This window comes from Maniola jurtina, chromosome 16 (genome assembly GCF_905333055.1).
Source record: "Maniola jurtina chromosome 16, ilManJurt1.1, whole genome shotgun sequence".
NCBI classification, from domain to species: domain Eukaryota; kingdom Metazoa; phylum Arthropoda; class Insecta; order Lepidoptera; family Nymphalidae; genus Maniola; species Maniola jurtina.
Genome location: NC_060044.1, coordinates 2,657,152 through 2,671,358, shown reverse-complemented (window position 1 = coordinate 2,671,358; position 14,207 = coordinate 2,657,152). Strand labels below are relative to the sequence as shown.

The 14,207-nt window shown below is 38.0% G+C and overlaps 1 protein-coding gene across 1 annotated transcript in view; it reads left to right on the top strand.

Moving 5' to 3' along the window:
* Positions 1 to 14,207, top strand: part of LOC123873265 (parapinopsin-like) — a 50,884-nt gene that overhangs the window by 13,455 nt on the left and 23,222 nt on the right. Inside the window, exon 2 of the mRNA XM_045918048.1 lies at positions 4,871 to 5,030. Coding sequence (XP_045774004.1) covers positions 4,871 to 5,030 — 160 coding nt within the window. The remainder of the gene's footprint in view (positions 1 to 4,870; positions 5,031 to 14,207) is intronic.

Below are 14,207 nucleotides of genomic sequence, written 5' to 3'. Positions count from 1 at the left end.
GATGCAAATGATTTAGTATAAGATGCTTGTTGCTTATTGAGATTATCATTTGGAGTTGAAATATTACGTACACTATTGATGTGGGGCTTAGAACCAGAGCTGTCATGCCTACTTGTACGGTTTAAAGCATCTAGCACATTCGCACGATCAATCATAAATTTAAAAAACTGTTCCAAAGTTGGAGCGTCATCGTCTAAATTGTTGCGGTGCTCTTCCCATTTTATAAGTGTGGTGCTATCCAATTTAGAAGCCAGCATAAAAATAATCAACACGTCCCACTGGTCCGTTGGCTGTCCTAAACTGGCCAGCGCGCGCAAATTTTTTGTCACGTGATCGACCAAGAATCTTAAGGACTTCTCTGATTCGCGTGGAAGCTGCTTAAAATTAAACAATGAATTTAAATGATGATTTATCAAAATCCTTTTATTGTTGTATCGATTGCATAGCAAATTCCACGCTTCAGAATAATTAGCGGATGAAACTTCTAGATTTGAAATGATTCGTGCTGCCTCGCCTTCTAAATATGAAATAAGGTAATGAAATTTGTGAATATCAGTGAGACGCGAATTTTTATGAATCAAGCATTCAAACGTATCACGAAACTCCATCCAACGAAAACACGCGCCATCAAACTTAGCAATTTCAATACGAGGTAGTTTTAACCCAATTTCTTGATTCTCAGAATGGCAAGAATTGTCAAGAAACGAGCCTAGTCTCATATGCTCACACTCAACCTTTTTTGTGAATTTTTCCACCAATGTTTTGGCCGTGGCAATGTTAATAATGATATCGTGTTCTATGCTTTCACGTTCATCGATTTCGGTAGCAATATTTTCTGGACATAAAACCTCGATGTCACTTTGCAAGTCATCAACTCTAACTGACAATGCCTCGAACTTGGCAAGCTTAAGATTCAACTCAGTTAATTGAATGTTGTTCAAGTCGGGCTTAATAGCAAGTCCGCTCAAGTAATTCTTAAATTTAGTGATCTGTCCTTTGGCGGACGTTCGCTTGACTAATAATTCCTTTAAGCCCTGTTTTTTATCACTTTCGGTAGGCATTGTTAGTTATTCGATGTCAGGTAATCAAAACTAATAACTTTAACTCAATAAACTAAATGAAAACAATAAGCTCACGTTCCTCGTTTCGGTTGCGCTAGGATGCCAGGCTGAAGACCACCAAACCTTGATTTGCCTTGATTACCCGCGTGCTGCATGCGATAAATAACTGCTGCTGTCATGCAGCAGTTGCGTAGCACAACGCTGGTTACAGCCTGGAATAGTCGGCAGAACTATCTAAGTATTTATATCAAATAAAGTTCACGATAATCACAAATTTAATTTTTTATTTACAAATGTAGGTGGGTTGAAAAAACTTTCACTGCGCTTTATCTCGTAATTTTACGTTACTTAATGATATTTTACACTAATTACAACACGAACGAAACCTTATCTACACAAATAAATGCAATTCCTAATAGCTTTAGCCACTATTTTGGAAATTTGGATAAGAAAAAAGTAGGACAAAGGATGGACACTTATCTTGATATTTCTGCGTCGTGATGCAATATTTTCGCTGTACTGCTGGTTCACGCTGCTTGGTTCCCCTCATGGGCCACCAACATGTATATTTAGGTATACATTGGGGCACAAATAACACTAACTTTAGATATTAGTTGCTTTATTAATCGACCTGTACGTAAACAATGGCGGACTAGGTTTATACAACTATGACGTGTTATCACACTAAAGAGCCTGACGTAAAATTACACGCAATGCAGAATCCATACAAATTTAGCACAATCACAACGAAGCGCTGCGCTGGAACAAGCATAATTTCAATGCGGTTTGAACCATGTTTCGCCTAATATAAATATGTTTTGTAATACGTGTCTACATACAAAGTATCATACTTTGTATGTAGACACCTCAGAAAACAGAACTCATCGTGAATTTCAAACTTCTGGCATATTTTAAAACTTTATTGTGTTGTGTGCCACATCGCAGCAAATTACCGCACGAGGCAGCTTGTGCCTGGCACTCGTAAAAATATAATACAAGATAAAGTTATACAACCCTAAACCCCGACTACTACCAGCGAACTGCCGATAAATAGCTAATAGCGATAAATATAGTAGGTAAAATTGTTTTTCTGTCGCTCGGTGTATTTTAACATTGTACTATATTTATACTTATTGACTCAAAATTTTCTACTCTTTCATTCGATATCCCATTCGATACAATAGCAAAAAAAAGATTTTTGGTGACCCCCACATTTTTGGATGTAACATCTGCCATACTGATCTTATTCCTATTCAAATTCAAATTATTTTTATTCAATTAAACTTTTACAAGTGATTTTGAATCGTCAAAATAATCTACCACTGGTTCGGAATGCTGTTCCTACCGAGAAGAACCAGCAAGAAACTCGGCGGTTGCTCTTTTCAAATGTACTATTTACAATAATATGCCATACTGTATACAAGCAATTGCAGCGCCGTGTATTGCTGGAGCGCATCAAATCCAAGCTTTTTTGTCATTTACATAATCTTCGATTGTATAATAAGCTTTTTTCAGGAGCATACTTTTAATAGATTTTTTAAACTTGTGTAAAGGCAAGTCTAAAATTGATTGTGGAATTTTATTATAAAATATTACACTCATTCCCACAAACGATTTTCCAACTTTCCTGAGGCGGAGCGTAGGATATGCGAGCCTATCACGGTTTCTAGTTTGCCGGTCGTGGAAATCACCGATTTTTTTGTAACTATGAATGTTTTGTCGTACAAAAATTATATTAGCATAAATATATTGAAATGGTGGCTATGTTTACCGGACCATAATAACAAATTGATTGACAACTCATTAATCTAAATCGACCCAGTAATTTAGCGGTGCGGTACACACAGAATCTGATACAAACATACATACACACATGTAGGTACATAGAGTGCTAAAATCCTAACCATTTCTTTTGGCTTTGCCGTAGTCAGGTAAAAAGGAAAAGGTGACTGAATGACTGACTGATTTATCAACGCACAGCTCAAACCACTGGACGATCAGGCTGTTTGGCATGCAGATAGCTATTATAACGTACATCCGTCAAGTAATGATTTTTGAAAATTCGACCCCTAAGGGGGTAAAATAGGGGTTCGAAATTTGTGTAGTCCACGCAGACGAAGTGGCGGGCATAAGCTAGTTTATGACTAAAATATTAGAAAAGGTGCCTACTGAAGGTTTTCCCAAGACACATATATTTTCCTTTAGCTGATATAAAATGTACACAAATCGCACTAACTTCTCACAGAAATGTGTCCGGGTTGAATCAAAGCCTGAAGAAAACATATCTAATGCAGCTTTTATGGAACACAAGGAATGAGGAATGAGGAAATTATAAAAATCTGCGCCGTGGCGTGGTCAGCCTAAACGCATATTAGGAGGCCCCGAGGCAAAAGTAAGAGATTTATGAACTTACGTACTATACCTAAACTGCTATTTTATGAAGTGGTGAAAATACATTGTATTTAAATAATATTTTTTACTTCGTAAATATACGTTCTTGACGCCTGCAGATGGACGATTTTTGTATCTCCAGTAATAAATAATTATAACATCACTCTGGTTTAGTTTTCTCAGCGCTACGCTTTTGTGGAAACCGCTTAGCGCGATTTTTCTTAAGAGCTTAAAAGCTCAGAGGAATCTACGGATATTTTAAGTTATACAATGTATGAAGACGAAAAGCCATTTCATATTTCAAATTTATAAGATAACTTTGTTGTAAGTGGTTCAAAAGTTTTAGCACAAAATAAATAATTACTTCGTTTTAACTTGAAGCTCTACTTGAAATTTAGAACCTGGCACTTAATAACGAAATTGTGCCGTAATATTTTCTAAAATTTATAGCAACAATTTTTTACGAGTGAGCTCCTTCAATTTTAATCTATTTTGGTGGGCATTTTCGTAAAATCAATGGGAACAAAACGCCATCTTAAAAATGCTAATTACATAATGGTAATTTGGTACACTATATAAATAACTCACTAAATAACTCACTCTACTCTTACCCCGAAAAAACTTACCCGTTTTTTTTTTAACCCATACCTAACTAACTAACTCTAAATTTTAAATTCCTTGGTGGCACGATTTTGTCAATAGGGTGGAAACCAGTCATAGAACGGTATCCCACCAGACCAGAAACAATAATCAAAGTAAACAAAAAATCCAAACCCTTAGCTGTGATAGCTTCTTTAAAACAAGAGTGAATAGGCACCTTCTAGGTAAACGCGTCCCATCTTAGACCACATCATCACTTTCCATCAGGTGTGATTGTGGTCAAGCGCTTACCTATAGTGAATAAAAAAAAAAGACTTCGGCTTCCAAGTCGGAGGGATCCAGGTCATGCACTTCTAATTTTGAGGCTTGCTTTAAAGGTGACGGAAAGGTGTCAGGAAACCTGTATGCCGGAGTTTTGTGGTTTCGAGTTATGCGGCGAGCACTGAACAACTGAGTGACACCAGTTGCATTTCCACAAAAACCGGCTCGGCTAAATCATTGGCATCAGCATGCTCCCACTTGCTCCCACTACAAAGTTCAAAGACATAGCTTAGAATTATTTTTTACTAGTCGATGCCCGCGACTTCGCCCGCGTGGATTTAGGTTTTTCAAAATCCCGTGGGAACTCTTTGATTTTTTCGGGATAAAAAGTAGCCTATGTGCTAATCCAGGATATTATCTATCTCTATTCCAAATTTCAGCCAAATCCGTCCAGTGGTTTTTGCGTGAAGGAGTAACAAACATACACACACACACACACACATACAAACTTTCGCCTTTATAATATTAGTGTGATTAACTTCACTTTTTGTTCCCAGCTGTGGACGCCGCTGAACATAATCCTGTTCAACCTGGTGTGCTCCGACTTCTCGGTGTCGGTGCTGGGCAACCCTCTGACGCTGATATCCGCGCTCTTCCATCGCTGGATCTTCGGCCACACCATGTGTGTGCTTTACGGCTTCTTCATGGCACTACTTGGTAAGATCTATTATTTATGTGAGGGCAGATGTAGTTTAGAGGTTTTTTTTTGCGTGTACTACGCTCGTATTGGCATGCGCACTTACACGCGCGCTACATTTCTTGCTTTAATAACAATCTTATATGCGCAAGAATTATTTTTGTCCTGCTTATTTCGGTATACTTTAATTTGCCCCCCCCCCCCCTTCTGTATCTCTCGTATCGTGAATAAGATAACCTGGAGGTGAAATATCAATGTTTTTCAGTTTTTCTGATGTCAGCAATAATACTAAGCATACAAAGCAACAAAAGCACAACGTTGTGCGGTTCAAACAAAAGGAAATTGTTTTTGCCAGGGTCAGTTAAACTTTTGGCCAAATAACTATAGCTATATTAAACTAACTAACTATATTAAACGTTCCCTAAAATAGCTTTCAAGTTACAATTCTCTCGGTGTGCAATCCGCCCCGCACGTGGCTGTTTTCTTTATTCATAGTAGAGATAACCTACTACGCAGGTCGGACTCGGCACGCTCTCACATAAATCATCCCTTAAGAGCCCCCTTGAGGTGTCAGGTCGAGCGTCCAAAATAAAACACAAGGTCGCGATTATACTCCTACAACACTGTGCAAAGCGCCCGGATTACAGAATCAGTAAAATGCGAGATTTCAACAGCCTTTACTTTTTTATTACATGACTGCTTGAAACAAGTTGAAAACTAAAACCCGACTGCGATCATTATAATAAACGCTGAAATATTATAGTGAAATTGTTTTTCTGTCGCTTGGTATATTTAGGTCAATTTTTTCGTATAAAATGTAGCCTATATCATCACCCGGACCTTTACAACGAATCAATTGACACGTATTCATCAAAATCGGCCCAGTAATTTAGGCGCTACAGTGGAACACAGAATTTGGATACAAACATACATACATACTCGTACATACATACGTACAAACATACATATACCTACATACATAGACTGCTAAAACCAAAACCCTTTCTTTTGGCTTTACCGCAGTCAGGTAAAAAGGAGTGCTATGTTTTCAGGTGTATTTATGTGACTTTCATAAATCCTTCACAATCCACCATAACTTCTAAATGCCGGACAGATTTTGATGTATGGGGTATCGATAAAATCCCTCATACATCACACCGAGTGACACTGGATATAATTCTTTTTTAAAAATAAATATGGCGCGGCCGTATGGCGCCCTTTTTAATTGTGATTATTCTTTAATTAATTAATTAGGCAGCAGGCAGTTGTGTTTTTAATTTTTAGGGTTCCGTACACCAAATGGAACCCTTATAGGATCACTTTGTCGTCTATACGTTGTGTCTGTCAAGAAAACATATAGGGTAATTACCTAGAGTCATGAAATTAAAAAAGGTAGGTACCTAGATCCTATAGCACGAGTAAAGAAATAATCCGAAAACCGTGAATATGTGGTAACATCACATAAAAAGTGTTCATGAAAAAATTTATTTATTAAATCTAATGATCCACATAAAAGAGTTACATATATCTTGTACGATGGTACGCAACCCTTCGTGTGTAAGTCCGACTCGCACTTGGCTGGTTTTTTAACTACCGCTTGTCATCGATATTGATACGTCTGACCGGCCGACGCGACGCAATGTCGCCTGTTAATCAGTCTTTTTAACCCCCGACCCAAAAAGAGGGGTGTTATAAGTTTGACGTGTGTATCTGTGTATCTGTGTATCTGTATATCTGTCTGTGGCATCGTAGCTCCTAAACTAATCAACCGATTTTAATTTGTTTTTTTTTTTGTTTGAAAGGTGGCTTGATCGAGAGTGTTCTTAGCTATAATCCAAGAAAATCGGTTCAGCCGTTTGAAAGTTATCAGCTGTTTTCTAGTTACTGTAACCTTCACTTGTCGGGGGTGTTATAAATTTTTAATTTACACTTGTATCGGATTTACTTCGACGAGTATGCTCAGGAACTTCACAACCCTACTTATTTACCTAAAAATGCCTAACCTGGCTTACTACTTACTTAACAATACCTATAACCTGGCTACGAACCCTGTGCACTCCACTGTCACTCCTAGCATAAACTTCTTCTTTGAGGCTGTGCAGGTCTTTGAATTCCTTGTATCACTTCGACCGTCACTAATTTTAAATTTCCATACCAATACTTGTGACTGCCAGGCACAGCAGGCCATTTCGTGACTGGAGTAAAAGTAGCTTCCTCAGGGTGTTCGATATTTTTCCATACCTGGATGCTACGTACTTTATTCATTAGAGCGAAGAGTAGAAGATTATGAACATCGGAGTCTCGTCAGACTTCTGGCACAGTCTCCAGATAACTGTGGGCTAGAGCTCAAAGTAGCATAACCTCAGTCGAAAGAGAAAGGGGAAAAATCAATCATCACTGAGTCATCAAGATGTCCTATATTTTTTCGTTTAAATAAAAATAAATTTAAAAAAATGTCTACTTTGAACTTGAGAGTAGGTACATCTCGGAACATCTCTTTTAATTAGGAGTTAATTATAACTCTCCGAAATTTTAAATTTTCGTGAAAAAATTTCATTTGAAATCTTTTTTGGTACCTAATTAAAAGCTTATTGCTCCATTGACTTCTTTATAGGATGAATTTTATGACGACCTCATTGATGCTTTTGTGAATACTGTTTGAGTGGGTAACCTTAACCCTGGGTTCGATTCCCGGCTAGAGCTAATACTTGCTTTATAATCTCTTTATTAGCTTAGGTTTGATCTGCTTTGGCCGTGACCGTCGCCACCCAGCTGCCATAGATGTGCTGCCAAGTGATTTGGTGGTCATTCAGTAAAAAATGTAAAAACTCGATTTTTGTTATTTAGAAATCACATTCAAATCGGTCAAGCCAGTAGCGAGAAAATCGCGCCCCTAGATACAATAGAGGTCAAATTGAGAATCCTCTTTTTTGTAAAATACCTTAAAGTTCAGCGTCCGTGATATGGATTGCGTAACATCAAACCGCGTGGAAAGCTACCATTAGGGCCAGCATATACAGACAGATTGAAATAGAGCCATGTCTTTTATAATAATAATAAACCTTTTTATTTGAAGCAACTAGGGCTCAGTTTATTACAGATTACAGACACACTTAAAACCTAATGTTAGTACCTATTACTATATTCGTGGCAAAAAGACAGAATATTTACAAAGGTGGCCTCACCAACATTTGAACAATGTGTTTAAGATTGATGTTGATGATGACTTCTTCCGCATTATTGCAAAATAAATAATAACAAAATAATATTAGTATGGATTATTCCACTCTGCCTGTGAGCGTTACAACTAATGGTTTATGTAAAAAAAAGGGCGAAAATTTTTGTACAGAAAAACAAAATCCAATCGCAAACGCTCTAGTTTCGTTAGAAATGTTTTACATTTCAAAGGTTTCGTTATATTAATTTCAGTGTCCCACCGCGCCGACTTTTCTTTTGATACAAAACTAATATATATTAAATTCTTTGATTAATACCTAGTACCTAGGTACCTATCGAGTTTTATATTAGTTTTGTATTTACTTTAAAAGTAAAATAACGAGTTTCATTTTACAAAGATTTGCCTGCTATATTTTTGTAAAAAAGATTGACTTTTTCGTAGAAGAGATTTTACGTCCAGATACATTAAATTATTATTAAATTTTGTTGCATAAGGCAGCCTGCTTTTATATTTCATTACTTATAGGGCTTTTATAACATTAAAATATAGGTACTAGCTGATGTCCGCGACTTCGTCCATGTGGATTTAGGTTTTTTGTAATCTCCTGAAAATTCATTCATTTCCCGGAATAAAAAACCGGCCAAGTGCGAGTCAGACTCGCGCACTGAGGGTTCCGTGCTCGGGTATTTTTTCCAACATTTTGCACGATAAATCAAAAACTAAATATTCTTAAACTATACGCGTTCCGTTTTTCCTTTTGAGGTACGGATCCCTAACAATCACCAAAAAATCTATTGCTCCGTTGCAGCATGACTGAACTAACAAACAAACACAATTTCGCATTCATAATGTGTAGTGATATCTGCCCTATTTATATAAACACTATATAAATCAAAAGCATGTAAAATAAAATTTATATACTTATTTCAATGTGAAATAATTACCAGACAGGAAATAAGCCTCTGTATCGAGAGAATAGGCAGTTTTGTACGAAATAACTGAAGCGTATCTGAGCTACCTACCTACATACCTAGATCTAGTAGGTAGGTACTAGATCACAGAAATCCAAATAATACTATACTAAGGCTTTTTTTTTCTCTCGTCTGGCTTTACACTGATTAGCCAATGTCAAGTTTATAGTTATTTACAAGTTAGGGAAACTATATGTATAAGTATGGACTTCGTCTGTGCCGGCGCCCGCCGACATACACGCGGCACCCGTGCGCCAGCAAACGCTACCACAGACGAAGTCCCACTGGCTTTTATATCTATGTACTAGATAGGACTTCGTCTGCGATGGCGTTTGCTGGCGCGCGTGCTGTGCTTGTTTGGAGTGTTTTTTTTTGTTAAGAGTGGCTGGTTTTTGTGTTAGTTGGTGTTTTTTGGTGGTGGAACTGACTGGGAAGCGCTCTAAAGGGGCGCCGCGCGTATGTCGGTGGGCGCCGGCGCAGACGGAGTCCATACTTGTATAAATTCAATAACTTGAAAATATCACAAACTTGACATTGGCTAATCAGAGTAAAGCCAGATTTAAAGAAAAAAAAAAAAAATGTACTAGATAGTTGTGGTCGTGTGAACGGAGTTTACAAGGGTTTTGTAAAACAAAACGCTTGCCTTAGAGCTGGTAATTTGTTGTGTGCATTGTTGCGTTAAAGCAGAATTTACTTTACGAAATTAGTTTCACGACATTAATTTCATTATCAATTGCACGTGTAAACGTATTATTTCGTTTTACACATGCATTACGAGTTTAAACGATTAGGTACTTGTAATGTCGTCCTATTAATTTCGTAATGTAAATTCCGCCTAACATAAAGGCTCAGACACATGGCGCTATGTATTTTTATATTGTTGTGTAAAGCTACGCTCACATGGTGGCTATTTTTTCACGTATGAAGTTTTACCGTATACAAGACAGTCGTTCACACGACGACAACAATCTAAATATATAATTCAAATTCAAATTCAATTTATTTTTATTCAATTAAACTTTTACAAGTGCTTTTGAATCGTCAAAATAATCTACCACTGGTTCGGAATGCTGTTCCTACCGAGAAGAACCAGCAAGAAACTCGGCGGTTGCTCTTTTCAAATGTACAATTTACAATAATATGCCATATAAAAGGAAAATGTGATTGACTGACTGACTGACTGACTGATCTATCAACGCACAACTCAAACTTCTGAATGGATCGGGCAAAAATATGGCATGCAGATAGCTATTGTGACGTCGACATCCACTTAGAAAGGATTTTTGGAACTTCAGCCCTTAAGGGGGTAAAGTAGGAGTTTGAAAGTGTAGTCCACTCGGAAGAAGTCGTTGGCATAACTCATAAGCTAATCAGTAATGTGCTAAGACCCTCAAACTTCGAACTCTTTCTGTCACGTTTTTTGTATGGCTAAAACTTTATAGGAATTTGGGTTTCCAGTACGAAGGAAGGGTCCCTCACACTACGCCTTTATTATGTTATACATATTTAAGAAGGAAAACACAAGGAAAAGTACGGAATTTAACAAAGAGACCCTAATTTTCAAGGCTTAAGTAGATAGGATAGGTACGTGTAGCGATGTGAATTATGCGTTGCAGCTATGGCTATACCTATAAGGCGACAGGTCGAGATGATAATCGGGGTATGAGGCGGGGGTATGCCGCAGCGGATTAGCGTGGAGGTTGTGTGGGTGTTGTGGGGTGTTCCCACTCCGATTGCCATCTCGACCTGTCGACTATAGTAAATAATATAAATAAACTTTATATAATGTTGTTACAGTTGCCAAGTCATTAGTCAGGATATTCCACAAGTTTCTTATTTTTCGTGAGTATTGAGTGGGTAAACAATATACTACATACGTTAGTACCTAGTTACTAAATAGTAAATAGACCCGGATAAAGCCTCTCACGCCAATTTAATAAGACCAAGTCGGAATTTTCCGATAAACTGGAAAACTACGTACACTAAAACAAAAGTTTATCTGACCATTGATAAAGAGCCTGTGGGAAACTTTGAAGAGGTGCTTCATTAGTAATGTTCATATATACATACATTGTATCTTATGCCTTTACCCGTTCCTTGGAATGCAGTTAATATAGCGCTCTCTCTACCTAATCCCATACAAAAATAGAGAGAGCGCTATTCTAACTTCATTTCGCGGATAGGGTATACAGGGTGTTTGGTAATTAGTATATAAAGACAACACGTACCCATGCTACTTTGATCTGATAAATACAATGCTGAAGTATAATGACGAAATAAAATTATAAAAATTTCCATACAAAATTAAAAAAAAAAATATGTCAAAGTTTTCATGACCCTAACGTGCCCTAACTCACTGAGATCGTTATGGCCATCTTTAGATAGGCCAAGGCCAACGATCTCAGTGAGCTAGGGCACGTTAGAGCAATGAAAACTTGGACATAAAAAAATTAGTATGGAAATTTTTATAATTTTATTTCCTTATTTTACTTCATCATGATCAACCCATTTCCGCCCCACTACTGAGTACGGGTCTCCTCTCAGAATGAGAAGGGTTTAGGCCATAGTCTGCCACGCTGGCCCAATGCGGATTGGCAGACTTCACACACCTTTGAGAACATGGAGAACTCTCAGGCATGCAGGTTTCCTCACGATGTTTTCCTTCACCGTTAAAGTAAGTGATATTTAATTGCTTAAAACGCACATAACTGAAAAGTTAGTGGTGCGTGCCCGGGATCGAACCCCCAACCTCCGATTAGTAGGCGGACGTTCTAACCACTTGGCTATCACAGCTATTTTACTTTAGCATTGTATTTATCAGATCAAAGTAGCATGAGTACGTGTCGTCATTATATAATAATTACCAAACACCCTGTAGGCATAACCAGGGTTGCCACCTGCCACTTCTTGATTTACGGGTTTTACGGGAGACAGATTTTTTAATATACCTACTTTTGAAGAAACAGCTTTTAAAAACTCTTCATTTTGTTACAAAATCTTTGCATGTTAACTTTAAATGACATCCAACTTGTAACTCCGCCTTCATAATGTCGATTTTGGCTACGCGGGTATTGGTTCACGCATTGCCGCACATTAATATTCTTTCTACTGGACAAAGGGTCAGGGTTTGGTTTCGTCAGCCAGCTCCGACTGAATTTAAAAAAAAACACGGGAGCTTTATTTGCCCTGTATTTTATTTTCGATATAACGGGGTTCATATACCCTGAAATACAGGGTAACCCGTAAAATACGGGGCATCTGGCAATCCTAGGTATAACGTACAATATGTACAACTTTTTAAAACTTTTTACATGAAATATTATGCTTTAACCGAGGTCAGTGTAAGTACTAAAGTTGTCTTTTACTGCCCGAAGCACACAATATATTGCAGCTATCCGAGGAAAGTTTTAACCAACTTTTACGTTATGCTTTTATGAGGTAATTACTCGTATAACATGTAACAAGAGCCGTGATAGCTTAGTGGTTCAAACGTCCGCCTCCTATTGGGAAGGTCGGGAGTTCGTTCTCGGGCCCGCACCGTTTAACTTTTCTGAGTAAATTTATTTTATTTTACTTATTTATTTAGAATTCTTTATTGCACACACAAACATATATACATATACAGAAAACACAGAAGAAACTATACATGAGGGTGCAAAGGCGGCTTTATTGCAAAGGCAATCTCTTACAAGCAACCTTTGGTGAAAGAATTAAATGACCAGAGCGCAGCTATGTGAATGTTAAGCAATTGAATATCTCTTGTTTAACGGTGAAGGAAAACATCTTGAGGAAACCTATATGCTTGGGAATTCTCCGTATTCTTCTCAAAAGTGTGTGATGTCTACCAATCTTTGTCAAAAGCCGACTTCTGAGACTCTTATAGGTTTAATACAGTGTTGTATTTATTAATCGTTCACGCGTACGCGCGCGTTTGGTGTGATGTCCTACCGTGCAGTCGCAGTACAGCGAGAACAGCGCAGTAAAGCGAGGCTATAACTGGTAGCACACTAGATCCATGATTAATTCTCACGGATGACGGAGATAAATTGGATGACGGAAGTCGGATCTAGTGCGTACGCTACCATACAAATAGTTTTAAGACTACTTCGGAACGTGTTTTCACAGATTCGGATCGGATGAGTGCGTAACCGCGCTAGTGTTGTGACATACCTGCGTAAATTGCGTCGCCGAAAGTTAGCGACACTAGGCCTCATTTACACACGATCTTTTTCACGAGAGTTCTATTTGGACGCTTTTTAACGGCTGTTAAAAAGCTCTCGTGTAAATGAGGCCTTAGGATAGTTTTGACCGCATTCATTAGACAAACTAGTCTAAAGGAAAGGACAGCTGAAATTCGAATTCAAACTCTCTGTAATACATCACTAAAACTTTTTTCATTATTTATTAGGGTTGGCCCACAATGTTTGAAGTTCGAACTTCGAAGTGCTTCAACAACGCATAGCTATTTGCAGCACTTATTTACAGGTTTAGTTCTCAATGAGAAACTACTTATTAATAGATAAATGGATATAAAGTTTTGGATGTACAGCTAATCGTGGATACTAGGTTATAGTTATGAGTTAAGTTTTGATTGAAATTCAATTATAGGTACTGAAACGGGCTATACGGCCTTGTCCACAAGTTCAGAGTCGCTCAGCGTGCCACGGAGCGGATTATTTCTGAGGGACAAAATCCGTAACGAGGATATCCGTAGGAGAACCAGAGTGACCGACATAGCTCAACGAATTAGCCAGCTGAAGTGGCAATGGGCAGGCCACGTCTGCCGCAGAACTGATGGCCACTGGGATAGACGTGTTCTGGAGTGGAGACCGCGTATCGGCAAGCGCAGTGTGGGACAACTTCAAACCCGCTGGACTGACGATCTTAAAAAAATTACATTTACAATTACAACCTCTCGTACTGCCAAGGGTCACTCACCAAGATCTCTTATAGATGAGTGCTTCTCTGACCACTTTTTCTTTCTTTTTCTCTTAATTGTTACAACTTTCTGGTACAAATAAATAAAAAATAAAGCGGGAAGGGGGTGG